The 19,421-nt window shown below is 42.5% G+C and overlaps 1 protein-coding gene across 2 annotated transcripts in view; it reads left to right on the top strand.

The window, feature by feature from the left end:
- The window catches only part of tmem135 (transmembrane protein 135), a 556,007-nt gene that overhangs the window by 12,395 nt on the left and 524,191 nt on the right, over positions 1-19,421 (top strand). The window contains exon 1 of one of the 2 annotated variants that reach the window (XM_060825965.1): positions 15,756-15,982. The exons of the other annotated variant lie outside the window; for it this stretch is intronic. Coding sequence (XP_060681948.1) covers positions 15,842-15,982 — 141 coding nt within the window. The 5' untranslated portion in view covers positions 15,756-15,841. Of the gene's footprint in view, positions 1-15,755; positions 15,983-19,421 lie in introns of those variants that run through there. 2 annotated transcript variants of the gene reach the window in all.

Genomic DNA, 19,421 nt, shown 5'->3' with positions numbered 1-19,421 from the left:
CTGACTATCTTTAATCAAACTACGTTTTTCCAAATAACCGTAAATCCTATCTCTCAGAAGAATTTCTAGTATCTTGCTCAGCACAGACATAAGACTGACTGGTCTGTAATTCCCAGGGATTTCCCTATTCCCTTTCTTGAACAGAGGAACAATATTTACCTTCCTCCAATCATTCAGTACCACTCCCGTGGAGAGTGAGGATGCAAAGATCATCACCAGAGGTTCAGCAATCTCATTCCTTGCTTCCCATAGTAACCTTGGATACATCTGGTCTGGCCCTGGGGACTTAGCTATCTTGTTGCTTCCCATAATTTATAGCACATCCACTGTCTTAATATTAATCTGTTCAAGCCTATTAACCTGGTCCACAGTGTTCTCACAATCAACAAAATCCCTCTCTCTAGTAAATCTGAAGCAAGACACTCATTTAGAGTCACCCCTACCTTTACAGACTCCAGGCACAAGTTCCCTCCACTATCTCTGATCGGCCCTAAGTTCTCTCTGATCATGTTCTTATTCCTCATGCAAGTGTAGAACACATTTGGTTTTCTCTAATACTTCCCACCAAGGGTTTTTCGTGCTGTCTCCTAGCTCTCCTCAGTCCAGTTTTGAGTTCTTTCCTAGCTACCCTGTAACCCTCAAAAACTGTGCCAATCCTGGCTTCCTCAAACTTAAGTAAGCTTCCTTCTTTCTCTTGATGAGAAGCTCCTCTTCTCTTGTCATCCAAGGCTCCTTCACCTGACTTGCAAATCTGCCAATATACACCAATGGCAGGAGGTATGTGTGGAAGAGAATCTTGATCAGTTATGCAATGAAAAAATTTCAGAGCCTTTACTTTCACAAGTGCTAGGTTACAACATGCATGTTGAAGTACATGAAGTTGTCACAACTTGAATTCCTTGGCCAGCTGGTTAGCTTAGTTGACTGGGCTGTTGGTACGGATCAGATTAGTGTCAATAGTATAGGGTTCAGCTCCTGTTTCTCCAGGAGTGGATTTGAGATTGGTCTCCTTGACCTAGCTATGATGAAGTTTATTGTGCCTATCTTCAGGTAGAGGTTTCAAGAAGAATGATTCTGTGATATGTCTTCGAATCTTTTAAGACTACCAGACACCAGATGATCACAAGTTGATGTTACTATTGTCCTTGACATTCTGGAAACCTTTGACATGATCAACAATACAATCCTCCTTCAATTTTTCTTATTGATTCTCTTTTACTTAACTGATAGTAACCAAAGCACCCTCAGTTGCGTTATCTTTTCCTGCTCCCACAACATAACCACTGGAAATTTTCAAAGATCAATCAATTAGGATTCTGGGTAATCCAAGACAGAGGACGGGAAAAATTTGTAGCTATAACAGCTGCTCCTTTTTTGAGGTGTTTTAGGTGTTGGAGGTGATTTCCTCAAATTCCAGGAGCAGCATTTACTGTTTTATATGCTGTTGCATTGTTTTGGAACTTTGGAGAAAAAAAAAGTCAAAACAACAGCACTTTTAAAAGGAGTAAGAACAGACAAAGGAAGCACGTGGTGAGGTCAGCGCAGGAGAGAGAGAGAGAAAGAAACCCACATTGTTAACTGACAGAGTTAGCAGTTACTGCCTTTGCTGTTGAATTAATGTATCGCTGGACATCGGAGTGTGACTGGGAAAATTAAAAAAGTGAAATTTACAACTGATCTTGGAGGAACCTATCTGGGAGAGGTCACAGCACAGAAGCAGATAAGTGAATTGTAAGCATGGCCTTAAAATAACTCTGCATGTTTTATTGAGCTATATCTCTCGATTAGCCTTAAAATATAAGCCATAAGTACTAAATTAACCTGGAGCAGTGTTTTGTAGAGGAATAAAACAGTGCTATTTTCTGGGTCTGTGAATTGAAAGAAGCAAATATGGCCCTTAGTAGAGTGATATGCTCTTCTTGTTGGATGTGGGCATTTAGGGAGAGTTTATGGGTTACTGAGGATTATATCTGCAATAAATGCCATTTGTTGCGAATCCTATCAGATCGAATGGATCGGTTGGAAAGACAGTTAGAAGCAATGAGAAATTTACAAGAGCAAGGGGATGTGATGGATGGCAGTTATAGGAAGGGGGAAAAGTTGCAGATACAGTCACATAGATGGGTTAAATCCAGGAAAGGTAAGAGAGGTAGGCAGGTAGTGCAGGAGTCTTCTGTGGCTATCCCCATTTCAAGCAAGTATGTTATTTTGGAAAATGTAGGGGGTGATGTATACTCAGGGGAACATAGCACAAACAGCCAAGTTTCTGATATTGAGACTGACTCTAATGCAATGAGAGATACGTCGGATTCCAAGCGAGCGATTGTGATAGGGGACTCTCTAGTCTGAGGTACAGACAGACATTTCTGTGGCCAGCAGTGAAAAATCAGAATGGTGTGTTGCTTCCCTGATGCCAGAATCAAGGATGTCGCAGAGATGGTGCAGAAGGTTCTCAAGGCGGAGAGGGAGGTCATTGTACACATTGGAACCAATGACATTGGAAGGGAAAAGGTTGAGATTCTGAAGGGAGATTACAGAGAGTTGGCGGGAATTTAAAAAGGAGGTCCTCAAGCATAGTAATATCTGGATTACTCCTGGTGCTATGAGCCAGTAGGATCCAGGGAGATCGTGAGGATAGATTTCAATCTGAGCTGGTACAGTTGAGAACAAAGGTGAGTCAGTCAGGGCAGGCAGGGACAAAGCAGAAAAAAAGATAGGATTGATGAATTAAACTGCATTTATTTAAATGCAAGAGCCCTAACAGGGTAGGCAGATGAACGCAGGGCATGGTTAGGAACATGGGACTGGGATATTATAGCAATTACAGAAATATGGCTCAGGGATGGACAGGACTGGGATGGACAGGACTGGCAGCTTAATGTTCCAGGATACAAATGCTACAGGAAGGATAGAAAGGAAGAGAGGAGGGCGAGTGCCGTTTTTGATAAGGGATAGTATTATAGCTGTACTGAGGGAGGATATTCCCAGAAATACATCTAGGGAAGTTATTTGGGTGGAACTGAGAAATAACAAAGGGATGATCACTTTATTGGGATTATATTATAGACCCCCTAATAATCAGCAGGAAATTGAGAAAGAAATTTGTAAGGAGATCTCAGTTATCTGTAAGAATAATAGGGTAGTTATGGTAGGGGATTTTAACTTTCCAAACATAGATTGGACTGCCATAGTGTTAAGGGTTCAGATGGAGAGGAATTTGTTAACTGCGTACAGGAAAATTTTCTGATTTAGTATGTGGATGTACCTTCTAGAGAAGGTGCAAACATTGACCTACTCTTGGGAAATAAGGCAGAGCAGGTGACTGAGGTATCAGTGGGGGAATACTTTGGGACCAGTGACCATAATTCTATTAGTTTTAAAATAGCAATGGAAAAAGATAGACAAGATCTAAAAGTTGACATTGTAAATTGGAGAAAGGCCAACTTTGACGGTATTAGGCAAGAACTTTCAAAAGCTGATTGGGGGCAGATATTCGCAGGTAAAGGGATGGCCGGAAAATGGGAAGCCTTCAGGAATGAGATAACGAGAGATCAGAGACAGTATATTCCTGTTAGGGTGAAAGGAAAGGCTGGTAGGTATAGGGAATGCTGGATGACTAAAGAAATTGAGGGTTTGGTTAAGAAAAAGAAGGAAGCCTCTGTCAGATATAGACAGGATAGATCGAGTGAATCCTTAGAAGAGTATAAAGGCAGTAGGAGTATGCTTAAGAGAGAAATCAGGAGGGCAAAAGGGGGATATGAGATAGCTTTGGCAAATAGAATTAAGGAGAATCCAAAGGGTTTTTACAAATACATTAAGGGCAAAAGAGTAACTAGGGAGCGAATAGGGCCCTCAAAGATCAGCAAGGCGGCCTTCGTGTGGAGCCGCAGGAGATGGGGCAGATACTAAACGAGTATTTTGCATTAGTATTTACTGTGGAAAAGTACATGGAAGATGCAGAATGTGGGGAAATAGTTGGTGATATCTTGAAGAACATCCATGTTACAGAGGAGGAAGTGCAGGATGTATTGAGATGCATAAAAGTGGATAAATCCCCAGGGCCTAATCAGGTATACCCTAGAGCTCTGTGGGAAGCTAGCAAAGTGATTGCTAGGTCTCTTACTGAGATATTTATATCATCGATAGTCACAGGTGAGGTGCCGGAAGATTGGAGGTTGGCTAATGTGGTGCCACTGTTTAAGAAGTTGGTAAGGATAAGCCAGGGAACTATAGACCAGTGAGCCTGATGTTGGTGGTTATTGGAGGGAATCCTGAGGGATAGGATGTACATGTATTTGGAAAGGCAAGGACTGATTAGGGATAGTCAACATGGGAAATCATGTCTCACAAACTTGATTGAGTTTTTTGAAGAAGTAACAAAGAGGACCCATAAGGGCAGAGCGGTAGATGTGATCTGTATGGATTTCAGTAAAGCTTTCGACAAGGCTCCCCATGGGAGACTGGTGAGTAAGGTTAGATCTCATGGAATACAGGGATAACTAGCCACTTGGATATAGAACTGGCTCAAAGGTGTAAGACAGAGGATGGTGGTGATGGGTTGTTGATCAGACTGGAGGCCTGTATTCAGTGGAGTGCCATAAAGATCGGTGCTGGCTCTACTACTTTTCATAATTTATATAAATGATTTGGATGTGAGCAGAAGAGGTATAGTTAGTAAGTTTGCTGATGACACCAATCTTGGAGGTGTAGTGGACAGCGAAGAAGGTTACCTCAGATTACAACAGGCTCTTGATCAGATGGGCCAATGGGCTGAGGAGTGGCAGATCGAGTTTAATTTAGATAAACGTGAGATGCTGCATTTTGGTAAAGCAAATCTTAACAGGACTTATACACTTAATGGTAAGGTCCTAGGGAGTGTGGCTGAACAAAGAGACCTTGGAGTGCAGGTTCATAGCTCCTTGAAAGTAGAATCGCAGGTAGATAGGATAGTGATGAAGGCGTTTGATATACTTTCTTTTATTGGTCAGTGGATTGAGTACAGGAATTGGGAGGTCATGTTGCGGCTATACAGGCCATTGGTTAGGCCACTGTTGGAATATTGCATGCAATTCTGGTCTCCTTCCTATCAGAAAGATGTTGTGAAACTTGAAAGGGTTCAGAAAAGATTTATAAGGATATGGCCAGGATTGGAGGATTTGAGCAATAGGGAGAGGTTGAATAGGCTGGGGCTGTTTTCCCTGGAGCATCGGAGGCTGAGGGGTGACCGTATAGAGGTTTATAAAATCATTAGGGACATGGATAGCATAACTAGACAAAGTCTTTTCTCTGTGATGGGGGAGTCTAGAACTAGAGGGCATAGGTTTACGGTGAGAGGGGAAAGATACAAAAGAGACCTAAGGGTCAACCTATTCACTCAGAGGGTTGTACACGTATGGAATGAGCTGCCAGAGGAAGTGGTGGGGGCTAGTACAATTGCAACATTTAAAAGGCATATAGATGGGTATATGAATCAGAAGAGTTTGGAGGGATATGGGCCAGGTACTGGCAGGTGGGGCTAGATTGGATTGGGATATCTGAGCGGCATGGACGGGTTGGACCAAAGGGTCTGTTTCCAAGCTGTATATCTCTATGACTCTAATTAGCACTTTTTTGTCTCATTTCTGTGTTACTCTGCAATGCGCTTGTTGGGTTGCCAGACCGCTTCACATCAATTGTGTAAAGTTTGAAACCATTAATACTTCAACTCAAAATCTTAGAAATCTCAAAAGGCAAAAGAGAGATTTTAACATTACTCAAAAAATGTTTTGCTCACATAATGCAGCAACGTTAGGGCTGATTTCTGGGCTACGTGCACATTGGTCTAGTGATGGGTGGAGACTCAGCTGCTGACCTGATAGGGTCAGTGGCAGGTCAAACCATTTTCTTGGCTGCTCTTCATTAGAATAGAATTGGTGAGCTGGCAGTGCTGAACGAATTCTTTCAGATAGTTAATTGATTGCTATGGGCTGAGAAATCTGGCAGTAACTCTGTTGAGCTGAACCAGAACTGGTGCTTAAAGCAAATTTGAAAATCAGAATGGATGGAGACCTGGAGAAAGCAGAAATTTATTTCTAATACCGACAGATACATTCAGCTTCCAGAACAATGATGCCAATTTTTGGCCACGTTGGCAAGAAGATCAATGGTAAGAGGATATTTAATAGCAAGGCTCGTTACTGGCAAAGAGATGGATCAAAAGAGATTGAGGCACCATTGCACATTGTAGTGAAACATGAGAAATTTACATGGATAGAGTTCATTGCCATAATCCACTTTGGAAACAGCATTGATACTTGACTCCCCACCACTCCAGGGGTCATCACAAAATTTAAAGCTTTAATCAAATTACCCAAAGAACCAGTCTTCCTATCTAATGAACTCAGCTTAATAGAAAATACTGACCAGGTAATTGTACTTAACAATTGTACTATTTATGACAAAGGAATGAATTTTAGCCACAAGCAAACAAAACTGTGAATTATCAACATATGGCTCTATGAGGTGAAACTCTTAATCCCCATCTTAAACCTTACAGGCAAGGAAAACTGGACATTATGGGGTCAAGAAAAAGATTACTGGGGAAACATAGTTCAATAGTACCGGTCCACAGGTCCCTTTTGCTTCCCAAGTTCTTTTGATTTCCAAGCTTCTTATTCTTCCTGAGTTGTTTCAGTTCTTTACTGCAGAGAGCAATTGGCACACTAATTGTTAATCTACACCCGTATTGTTCATCTGTTATTTGTTAACCATTCCAGAAGCCAGAGAGTTTTTGTCATGATGGTGAATTCTGGCCTGCACAACAGGTCCTGCTGCATAAACCAATTAACAATCCATCTAGGGCAAAGCTTATTAGGCACACACCCACAAAGTTGTGACATATTATCTATTTTCCTTCCACTGTTTGAACAAAGTAATCATGTAAATACAACTCATAATGAATTAACTGGTTTTTAAAAGTGCAGTTACATCTTCCTCAGTCATTGCTTTAAAGCAATCTTTTCCCATTTTGATCCACAATCTAAAACAAAGGAACAAAAATATAACAATATGTCTTTTCCAACATTATAAATTTGGAACCTATGCAGGGAAGAAATGCCAGCAGTAAAAAAATGTGATGAGGGAATCAAATAATGTATAGGGGAAATGTTTACTATATATGTAAGTCTCCACTTCAAAATAGGACTGTTATCTCCCTCATTTGAAACATTTTTTCATTTTTGACGCAAAAAATAATTTCTGTAATATACAAAATTGTGCATTCCCTAACTCAGTAACATAGATTTCTCAAAGTTTATTTTGTGATACTTTGCATATTTTTCTCCTTCATTTCATTTGCACATTTCTCATAATGTCTCTTCTGCATTTCAACAAGTACCACTTTTACTCTCATACTCTAATTTAATTTTCATGCCTTTCTATATTTGGATCACTCTCAGTTTGTATTACATAGAGTCATAGAGATGTACAGCATGGAAACAGACCCTTCGGTCCAACCTGTCCACACCGACCAGATATCCCAACCCAATCTAGTCCCACCTGCCAGCACCCGGCCCATATCCCTTCAACTCCTTCCTATTCATATACTCATCCAAATGCCTCTTAAATGTTGCAATTGTACCAGCCTCCACCACATCCTCTGGCAGCTCATTCCATATACGTACCACCCTCTGCATGAAAAAGTTGCCCCTTAGGTCTCTTTTATACCTTTCCCCTCTCACCCTAAACCTGTGCCCTCTAGTTCTGGACTCCCCAAACCCAGGGAAAAGACTTTGCCTATTTACCCTATCCCTCATAATTTTGTAAATCTCTATATCAGGTCATGCCTCAGCCTCCGACGCTCCAGGGAAAACAGCCCCAGCCTGTTCAGCCTCTCCCTATAGCTCAAATCCTCCAACCCTGGCAACATCCCTGTAAATCTTTTCTGAACCCTTTCAAGTTTCACAACATCTTTCTGATAGGAAGGAGACCAGAATTGCATGCAATATTCAACAATGGCCTAACCAATATCCTGTATAGCGCCAATATGACCTCCTGACTCCTGTACTCAATAAACTGACCAATAAAGGAAAGTGTACCAAATGCCTTCTTCACTATCCTATCTACCTGCGACTCCACTTTGAAGGAGCTATGAACCTGCACTCCAAGGTCTCTTTGTTCAGCAACACTCCCTAGGACCTTACCATTAAGTGTATAAGTCATGCTAAGATTTGCTTTCCCTGCTAACATCGCATTTATCTGAATTAAACTCGATCTGCCACTCCTCAGCCCATTGGCCCATCTGCTCAAGATCCTGTTGTAATCTGAGGTAACCCTCTTCGCTGTCCACTACACCTCCAATTTTGGGGTCATCTGCAAACTTACTAACTGTACCTCTTATGCTCGCATCCAAATCATTTATGTAAATGACAAAATGTAGAGGACACAGCACTGATCCTTGTGGCACTCCACTGGTCACAGGCCTCCAGTCTGAAAACCACCCTCCACCACCACTCTCTGTCTTCTACCTTTGAGCCAATTCTGTATCCAAATGGCTAGTTCTCCCTGTATTCCATGAGATCTAACCTTGCTAATCAGTCTCCCATGGGGAACTTTGTCGAATGCCTTACTGAAGTCCACATAGATCACAACTATTGCTCTGCCATCATCAATCTTCTTTGTTACTTCTTCAAAAAACTCAATCAAGTTTGTGAGACATGATTTTCCATGCACAAAGCATGTTGACTATCCCTAATCAGTCCTTGCCTTTCCAAATATATGCTGAAAAATGTGTTGCTGGAAAAGCACAGCAGGTCAGGCAGCATCAAAGGAGCAGGAGAATTGATGTTTCGGGCATAAGCCCTTCTTCCGGAATGAGGAGGGTGTGCCAAGCAGGCTAACATAAAAGGTAGGGAGGAGGGACATGGGAGAGAGGCATTGGGAATGCGATAGGTGGAAAGAGGTTAAGGTGAGGGCGATAGGCTGGAGAGGGTTTAGGGGCGGAGAGGTTGGGAAGAAGATTGCAGGTCAAGAAGGTGGTGCTGAGTCCGAGGGTTGGGACTGAGAAAATGTGGGGGGAGGGGAAATGAGGAAGGTGGAGAAATCTGCATTCATCCCTTGTGGTTGGAGGGTTCCTAAGCGGAAGATGAGGCACTCTTCCTCCAGGCGTCGTGTTGCCATGGTCTGGCGATGGAGGAGGCCAAGGACCTGCATGTCCTTGGTGGAGTGGGAGGGGGAGTTAAAGTGTTCAGCCACGGGGCGGTTGGGTTGGTTGGTGCGGGTGTCCTGGATGTGTTCTCTGAAACGTTCCGCAAGTAGGCGGCCTGTCTTCCCAATGTATAGGAGGCCACATCGGGTGCAGCTGATGCAGTAAATGATGTGTATGGAGGTGCAGGTGAATTTGTGATGGATATGGAAGGATCCCTTGGGGCCTTGGAGGGAAGTGAGAGGGGAGCACACAAACCAACAGCCACTCTCAGACAACAACTCACCGGGACAAAGGACCTGATACCCAGCATGAGCAAAACCAACATGGTTTACAAAATCTCATGCAAGGACTGCACAAAACACTACATAGGACAAACAGGAAGACAACTAACAACCCGCATCCGTGAACACCAACTGGCCACGAAACAACATGACCAGCTATCTCTAGTAGCCGTACACTCAGATGACAAACAACATGAATTCAATTGGGACAACACCACTATTATAGGACAGACCAAACAGAGAATAGCCAGGGAATTCCTAGAAGCATGGCACTCATCCACGAATTTGATCAACAGACACATCGACCCAGATCCTATATACCGGCCACTGCAGCGTACAGCTACTGACAACCGGAAGCGGCAGATTCAAACCAGTATAAATGCCGGAGGAATCAGCACAGAAGCGCTTCACAGGAGGCTCCCAAGCACTGAAGATGTCACCTAGAAAGGGGACGAAACGTTTGCAAGAAAAACTCCCAGTTCGGCGAATAGAACCACAACAACGAGCATCTAAGCTACAAATCTTCTCACAAACTTTGAACAATATAGGTGCAGAAGCAATAACTAGTAGATAACTTTTGCAGGATCAAAGAAGAGTTGTGGTGCAGAGGAAGCCGTTTGACTCATCATGTCTGCACCATCTTAGTCACTATGTAGTGCTAATCTCCTGCTTTTCCCCATATCCCTGCAAATTACTTCTTTTCAAATATTCATCCGATGCCCTCTTGAATGCCGAAATTCTCTCCCAATGTTTGCTGTAAGCTGATGCCTCTAACCTGAGACTGAAATACTGAACAATTACTGTCAATTGTTCCGTGTCTGTGGTAAAGAACTGAAAGAAATTCGAAAGTCTAAGATGCTCAAGAGGTCATAAGCACTTGGAAAGTAGAAGGAATGCCTCATCAAATCTTGTGGTCTATTTCTACTGAACTGCATTTCCCTAGTATTTTATCTCCACACAACATGTACATTTGTTTATTTGTCTTACGTATGTGTAGAGGTTTAAGGAGAGGGTTAGAGTTTCAGTTACTAATTTTATAAGTTGACAATTCATAGTCTTATTTGTCAGTGGTTCAAAGTGATTGGTTTGTTAAAAAAATGACAGTTTCTTACTAAGTGCAGATGCTGAGTTAACCTGAGTTCATCACTTAGGAAAATTGGGCTTTTGAGTAAATCTTTAAATTTTGTGAAGGTCCCAGGAATATTGGAGTCCAGTTTAACATAGTTTCACAAGTGGTTCATGACATTCCCCAAAGGACAATCGTGATCAGATGAATTTGTACAATATTTAAAGATGGCCTTACGGTCAATATTAGTGGTGACTAACTTTCAAATCCACATTGTATTAACTGAATTCTAGTCCCACAAGCTAACATAGTGAGAGTTGAACACATGTCCACAGTTTTATCCCCGATTTATTTGTCCAACTACATTTCCACTATGCCACCATCTCTCCTAAAATGCTAATGCTTCTGTTTAATTCCATTTGATTTCTCAATGTTGTTTAATTACCTATATCTTCAGACATGCACATTTCTCCAAAATCTGTATGTCTCAATCTTTCTAATATACAACTTCGCTGTTGATTTGTATCAATCTCTGTTGTTTTCCTCAATTCTCCTTCCCTCTATTTTACAATATATTTTCCCTTTTTAATGTCCTTTCTCAATATAATTGTTCTATACTTTTCTGGCATTTGCACTGTCAGCTGGAACTGAGAAATTCAAGCATTGTATTTGATTCGGCAATGGGAAATAGATGATGCTGACAAAGCTGTTGCTTATCCTTAGTTGCCCTAAAATAATAGGGCATGCATTCTCCATGAAGTGCTGCTGGTGAAGGAAGGAGATCAGCATTTTGACATCAACAATGAAAGAATATATCAAGTTGGAAAGTATTTGAAATATAACCTGAAATGCAGGAACCATTCAGCAGCATTTGTAAACAGAGTTGTTATGAAATATGTTATCCAAAATATAAATCTAAATATCAGTGACTGGACATATACGTCTTGGACTTTTTGGAAAAAGCTCTTTGCAAAGATACAGTCTAAATGGCATTTGCAAATCACAAGCTCTGAATGGACACACTGAAGGTGCAACACTTTCAAAGAGAGGTAACATTTATTTGTGGGTGAAATAAATATTGGTATTCAAAGAGAACCTGCACGGGGGAAATAGTATTTGCTTCTTTTTCTTTCTCTGAAACCCCTCTCATCAAAGTGCTTGAGCTGAAACCCACAGAAAGACCTCAGTGCCACAAGTTGAGGATTCTTCAAAGAAGTCTGAATTTACATACTGTCTTCTGACAAAAAGAGAATTCAAACAGCCATAACATATCCTGAACAGAGAAACTCTAGGTCAGCCCACAGCAAAAACCCAAATAAAGCCAAGTCTCAGCCAAATGGTTAAAACTTTCTCGAGGATCCAGGCTGGCAGGCCATTGTAATTGGGATCAGTAGGTGGACCGGAGATGACAAAAGAGACTCACTAGGTCTGAGTTGAGCAAGAGAACTCATAACCCAGTATCATAGTGACTGCACACCCTGGAAAATCCACCCACAGCTGGTTTGGAACAATTAAGTTGCTTAGCAGAATCCAAAGCAGAATCAATCAAAATAAACATCTTGGTAAATGGTCACCAATTGTAATGGAGGTCAGTACTGGCGCAGCGGTGTCAGTGATTGTGGAATCAGTCTTTACCATAGTTCAATGAAACATAGAACAGTACAGGACAGGCCCTTCTGCCCTCGATGTTGGACCAGCCTTCTATCCTACTCTAAGATCAGACTAACCTACATAATACCCTACATTGTACGAAGTTCCTTGTGCCTATCCAAGAGTCACTTAAATGTCTCTAATGTATCTGACTCTACTACCACTGCTGGCAGTGCATTCCACACACCCACCACTCTCTGAGTAAAGAACCTACCTCTGACATCTCCTCAAAACCTTCCTCCTATTAAAATCATGCCCCTTGTGATAGACACTGCCATCATGAGAAAAAGTCTCTGGCTATCCACTCTATGTCTCTCAACATCTTGTGCACTTCTATCACATCACCTCTCATCCTTCTTCGCTCCAATAAGAAAAGTCCTAGCACCCTCAACCTTTGTGGAGTTATTTCACTGCCAATGTTTGAGTGTTGGTGAATGACATACACCAACGTTCAGAAATGCAAACATATATTGAGGGATGCACAAAATCTTAGGACAGCTAACCCTAGACTCATCGGGAATATTCCACAGTCTAAGATGCTTCTGTCATTGTAAAGAACTGGAAACTGTGTAAAACCCCCAACTGTATGCACTTGGAAATATTTGGTGTGAAATGTATATTGTAAATCTGACTTATTATTGTAATTGAAGTGAGGCACCTCAGAGTGTAACGTGCTGCATTTGACTAAATTAAACTAAATTACACTTTGTGTAATGATTTTATGAACTCTTATGTAATGTACTTTGACAAATTTTATGAATAAAGTATGCATTTTGAAAGGAAAAGTGAGTTGACAGCATACCAACTTTCAGATGTGATCAATGCATTTTTCAGATTTCCATTTCATTCCTACTGTATATTTTGGGATCCCATGTGTCAGACTATGCTCCAAAGTGAGGCTGAGTTCCTGACAACTTCACAATATTTTCACATTTAAAAATTCAGGCATGTTTAATAATATGCCTGGATTAATACAGTTGGAGTTAGAGTATAAAAGTGTTTAAATTACATATTGTAAAAACATAGCAAAGATGATGACCTTGTGGTATTATCGCTGGACTGTTGATTTAGAGACCCAGATAATGTTCTGGGGATCCAGACTCAAATCCTGCCATGGCATATGGTGGAATTAAAAACCTTGAACTAAGTCTAATGATGGCCATTGTCAGGAAAATTCAATCTGGTTCACTAATGTCCTTGAGGGAAGGAAACTGCCAGTAAAAAGTGAGGTCTGCAGATGCTGGAGATCAGAGCTGAAAATGTGTTGCTGGTTAAAGCACAGCAGGTCAGGCAGCATCCAAGGAACAGCAAATTCGACGTTTCGGGCCAGAGTCCTTCATCAGGAATGAGGAGAGGGTGCCAGGCAGGCTAAGATAAAAGGTAGGGAGGAGGGACTTGGGGGAGGGGCGATGGAGATGTGATAGGTGGAAGGAGGTCAAGGTGAGGGTGATAGGCCGGAGTGGGGTGGGGGCGGAGAGGTCAGGAAGAGGATTGCAGGTTAGGAGGGCGGTGCTGAGTTCAAGGGAATCGACTGAGACAAGGTAGGGGGAGGGGAAATGAGGAAACTGGAGAAATCTGAGTTCATCCCTTGTGGTTGGAGGGTTCCCAGGCGGAAGATGAGGCGCTCTTCCTCCAACCGTCGTGTTGTTATGTTCTGGCGATGGAGGAGTCCAAGGACCTGCATGTCTTTGGTGGAGTGGGAGGGAGAGTTAAAGTGTTGAGCCACGGGGTGGTTGGGTTGGTTGGTCCGGGCATCCCAGAGGTGTTCCCTGAAGCGTTCTGCAAGTAGGCGGCCCGTCTCCCCAATATAGAGGAGGCCACATCGGGTGCAGCGGATGCAATAGATGATGTGTGTGGAGGTGCAGGTGAATTTGTGGCGGATTTCCTCCAACCACAAGGGATGAACTCAGATTTCTCCAGTTTCCTCATTTCCCCTCCCCCTACCTTGTCTCAGTCGATTCCCTTGAACTCAGCACCGCCCTCCTAACCTGCAATCCTCTTCCTGACCTCTCCGCCCCCACCCCACTCCGGCCTATCACCCTCACCTTGACCTCCTTCCACCTATCACATCTCCATCGCCCCTCCCCCAAGTCCCTCCTCCCTACCTTTTATCTTAGCCTGCCTGGCACCCTCTCCTCATTCCTGATGAAGGGCTCTGGCCTGAAACGTCGAATTTGTTGTTCCTTGGATGCTGCCTGACCTGCTGTGCTTTAACAAGGAAACTGCCATCCTTACCTGGTCTGGCCCACAGACCCAGAGCAATATGGTTGACTCTTAACTGCCCTCTGGGCAATTAAAACAGGCAATAAATGCAGATCAATCCAGTGATACCCTCAATCCATGAATGAATTTTAAAAAAGTTTTTATTTTCTTTATCTTTTTATCACTACCTATAGAAGTATCTCCTGAGAGTCATAGAATAATTACATCATGGAAAGAGGCCATTCAGCCCTTATCTCTGTACCAGCTCTCTGTAAAACCAACTCAAGTAGCCCCACAAGTTGTCTTTCTCTTGTTGCCTGGCATTTTTTTTTCACTCAAATAATTACCCAATTTTTCCTCTGAAGGCCTCAATTATGTTTGTCTCTGCTATACTCTCACAGTACATTCCATGTTTAAAACATTTTTCTTCATGTCCCTTTTTTTCGCAGTTTCCTTAAACTGGTTTCCTCTGCCTTTCCACTATTAGGAACTCCTCTGTATCTACTCTGTTCAAACCATGTATGATTATTAATAATTGAATCAAATCTCATCTTAATCTTCTCCAAGGAGAACAGCTTCAGGGTCTCCAACTTTTCCATTTAGCTGAAGTTCCTAATTCTTGGAACCATTCTTATGAATACTTTCTGCACACGTAGCTCCCCTAAAGTGTAGTGCCCAGAACTGAACACAGTAAAGTTGAAGCCACAAATTAATCTTTACACAGGTTTAACAGAAAGTAGTTTCCTTTGTACTCAATGGCTCTCTTTTAAAAAGGTAACAACGACTGCAGATGCTGGAAACCAGATTCTAGATTAGAGTGGTGCTGGAAAAGCACAGCAGCTCAGGCAGCATCCGAGGAGCAGCAAAATCGATGTTTCAGGCAAAAGCCCTTCATCAGGAATACTCCTCGGATGCTGCCTGAACTGCTGTGCTTTTCCTGCACCACTCTAATCTAGAATCTCTTTTAAAAGACCAACATCATACATACATTATGAACTATTTTTTCAAATTGCAAGGCTACTTTCAACGATTTGGCCACGTTATAGTCCTTGGGTCCTTCTGCTTCTGCACCCCATTTTTAAACTTTATCCTCTATTTTATCTCGTTTCTCCAAAAAAAACGAACCACTCCGCACTTTTCCGAATTCGAATTTCAATTTTGTGAAGATCACCCATTTCATCAGCCAAATTCCTCGAGACTGAACACCGTCCTTCTCACAATATCTTCGATTTTTGACTTTGTCTCTGCGAATAAGATCAAGCAAGCCATTGGTTCTGTCAGAATACCTGAGGAATTCTCACTGTTGCCCTCGTCTGAAAAATAACCACTCGCTCCGAACATCTCCAGCTCCTCAGCCAACGTTCTCAACGGTCCTCCTGCCTTTGACCGGGAGTAACCTCCACCAGCTGCGTTGACCTTTGCCCCGCTCGCCGTGGCACTGGCGCTCCCGTCAGCATTATGGCGGCCTTCAGCAAGAGTATCCCGCACGGCTGCTATGAGATTGGTCACACATGGAGCACTTCCTGCACCATGTCCGCCTTTCAAGTCACTGTCGGAGCATTCCAAGAGTCGCTGAAAATTTATGCGCCCCTGTACATCGTGAGTACGGCCGTACGTTGTAAGAAAGCGGGGCGCAGAGAGGCGGAAGGTTGGGGGAGGCCTGGTCGCTCCAAAAGGAAACAGATTGTTGAGATTGGGGAGGGCTACGAGAGGAAACCTTTACACAGCATACTAGTTCTTAAACTCGCCCAGCTCCCCAATCTAGTTATAATACAAGCTGGGTTGCCATTAAAAAGGGAAGGAAGACACTGAGTTTAAAACAATAAATGCATATCAATCCAGTGAAACCCTCATCCCATGAATGAATTTTTAAAAAAAAGTTTTTTCTTTTCTTTACCTTTTTATCACTTCCTATAGAACCATCTCCCTGAGAGTCATGTAATAGTTACAGCATGGAAGGTGGCCATTCAGCCCTGATCTCTGTACCAGCTCTCCGTAAGACCAACTCAATTAGCCCCACAAGTTGTCTTTTTCTTGTTGCCTGACTTTTTTTTCACTTAAATAATTATCCAGTTTTTCCTTTGAAGGCCTCACGTGAATATTACACAAAATGTCAAACGTGGAATACTCCAAAACATTGAATGAATAGATTGTTAGAATACAAATGACCTTTAATTAGTACTGTACTATCTCCTCTATGATCTCCTCTATATAATCTCGTTCCCATATATGCAGTATTCTTCATTTAATTAGATTAGATTAGATTACTTACAGTGTGGAAACAGGCCCTTTGGCCCAACAAGTCCACACCGACCTGCCGAAGCGCAACCCACCAATACCCCTACATTTACCCCTTTATCTAACACTACGGGCAATTTATCCTGGCCAATTCACCTGACCTGCACATCTTTGTACTGTGGGAGGAAACCGCAGCACCCGGAGGAAACCCATGCAGACACGGGGAGAATGTGCAAACTCCACACAGTCAGTCACCTGAGTCGGGAATTGAATTCGGGTCTCCGGCGCTGTGAGGCAGCAGTGCTAACCACTGTGCCACCCTGCCGTCCACTGTGGAGGTGTTCATTATTTCTTTGAAATCTTAGTTCAAAGCTAGCATTTGCAGATGTAAAGAAAATGTTATTTGATTTATACTATTTTATGAAATTTTATTGTGTTAAGTGAATGTAAAGTGTGTAGTAATTAAGGATTTTGGATGCTGGAAAATGTAATGTACGGAACTGTTTTGTTTTGACTATAAGCAACATCTTTTTAAATAACTGCAACTCTGTTTATTTATATTTGATTTAATTTATTATTATCGCATGTACTGAGATCCAGTGAAAAGTTTAGTTCTGCATGCTAACCAGACAAATCATACCTTATATAAGACTAGAATGCAGAATTATCGTGTCACTGGATAGGTAAGCAGGAGGCTGGAAGAACACAGCAAAAGTCGGGCAGCATCAGGAGGTGGAGAAGTCAATGTTTTGGGTGTACCACTTCCTCAAGACTGGGGGTGGGTGTAAAGGGAGCTGCAGATAAAGGGGGTTGGGGAGAGGGATGGGATGGTGAGGCAGGCATAGATGAACACAGTTTGAGGGTATGACTTGGTTGGAAAGAATGAATCGGTCCTTAGCTGGAAGGAAAGGTCGGTTAGAGGAATGGAAGGGAGGGGGTGGGGCTGAAAAGGAAGTTGGGGGATAGGACGGGAGATTACTTGAAATTGGAGAACTCAATGTTAAGCCCTCTGGACTGTAGGCTGCCGAGGTGGAAGATGAGGTTTTTTTCCTCCAGTTGGCGATCTGATCCTCTGTTGCAAGAAAGGGAGTGAGAAGGGGAATTGAAATGGGCTATGACTGGGAGGTCAGGTTGGCCCCTGGGAAAGGGGAAGATGTTCTTGGTGGTGGAGTGTAATTAGAATTGGCAGAAGTGTTCATGATGATACTTTGGATGCAGAGACTGGTGGGGTGGTAGGTGAGGACAAGGTTGATCCTGTTTTTATTGCATTTGGAAGGGTGGAGGTTTGAGCAGTGCAGTGGAGAATGGAGGTTTTGTGGCGAAACGTGCCCTGAGTTTACGGAAGATGTTCTTGGTGGTGGGGTCTAATCAGAATTGGCAGAAGTGTTTCATGATGATACGTTGGATGCAGAGACTGGTGGGGTGGTAGGTGAGGACAAGGTTGATCTTGTTTTTATTGCATTTGGAAGGGTGGAGGTTTGAGCAGTGAAGCGGAGAACGGAGGTTTTGTGGCGGAGGACTGTGTAGATGATAGGGAAAGCACATTGTTCAAAATAAGTGGACATCTTGGATGCTTGGGAGTGGAATGTCTCCTCGTCCGAGCATATGTGGTGGAGGCAGAGGAATTGTGATAATGTAGGATGCTAGGTGGGAGGAAGTGAAGTCTTGATAGTTATGGGAGTCTGTGGGCTTAGAGTAAAAGTCCATCTGGAGACTGTCACTGGTGATGGAAGTGGAGAGGTCTTAACATTGAGTTTTCTACTTTCAAATAACCTCCCTTCCCATCCCCTGACCCCCTTTCCAGTACTGCCCCCTTCCATTCCTCTGATTGACCCTTCCAGCTGCCAACTGGATTCACTCCTCCTATTGACCAACCAGGTCGTGCCCTCTACATGTGTTCACCCATGCTTACTTCACCACCTGCCTCTCTCCCCACGCAAAACCCTCTTTCACACCGCCCCCCCCGTCCCCATTTATCAGCAGCTCTCCTTACACCCCACCCACCCCTCGACCCAACGAAGGGTTACACCCAAAATGTTGACTTCTCCACATCTTTATGCTGCCTGAATGCTGTGTCCTTCCAGCCTCCTGCATGTCTACCTTGGATTCCAGCATCTTTTTATTTTGTTTTTATTTTATCTTGAATTGTAATGTTACACTGAGAGAGAAGGTGAACAGAAAGATCAACTCTAATATATGAGAGATCCATTCATAAGTCTGATAATAGTCCAAAGATGTGTGGGCTAGGTGGATTAGCCATGGGAAATGCAGAGTTACAGGGATAAAGTAGAGAGGTGTACCTGGGCAGGATGCTTTTCAGAGGGTTGGTGTGGACTTGATAGGTAGAATGGCTTGCTTCCATACCGTAGGGATTCTATGATTCTATAAACAGGGGAGAAGAAGCTATTCTTAAATCTGTTAGTATGCATTTTCAAACTTTTGTATCTTCTGCCCGCGATCTTCTGGAAGAGATTATATCCGGTATAGTCTTTGATTATAATTGTAATGTTTCAATTTCATATGCACATTGCAATATGGTTATTTCTTTATATTTCAGCATTAACAGTGCTCTTTCAATTACAGTCCACTTTTTTATTTTTGTATTCAAATCTTCATTTGTGATTTACTGTTAATGACGGTCAAGCAGACAGGTATTCTTGTTTAACAAAAACATTGTTTAATCCATAATGAAATGTTGTATCTGATAGTCATTATTTAGTAATGAAGAGCACAGATTATTTTGAAATGATATTTATGGAATTTAAATCATTTTGTTTCACCTGAATGTTCTCCTTGTATT

Source organism: Hemiscyllium ocellatum, chromosome 6 (assembly GCF_020745735.1).
Source record: "Hemiscyllium ocellatum isolate sHemOce1 chromosome 6, sHemOce1.pat.X.cur, whole genome shotgun sequence".
Lineage (NCBI taxonomy): Eukaryota > Metazoa > Chordata > Chondrichthyes > Orectolobiformes > Hemiscylliidae > Hemiscyllium > Hemiscyllium ocellatum.
Note: the sequence above shows the minus strand (reverse complement) of the source record. Positions and strands in the feature narration are given on the sequence as shown.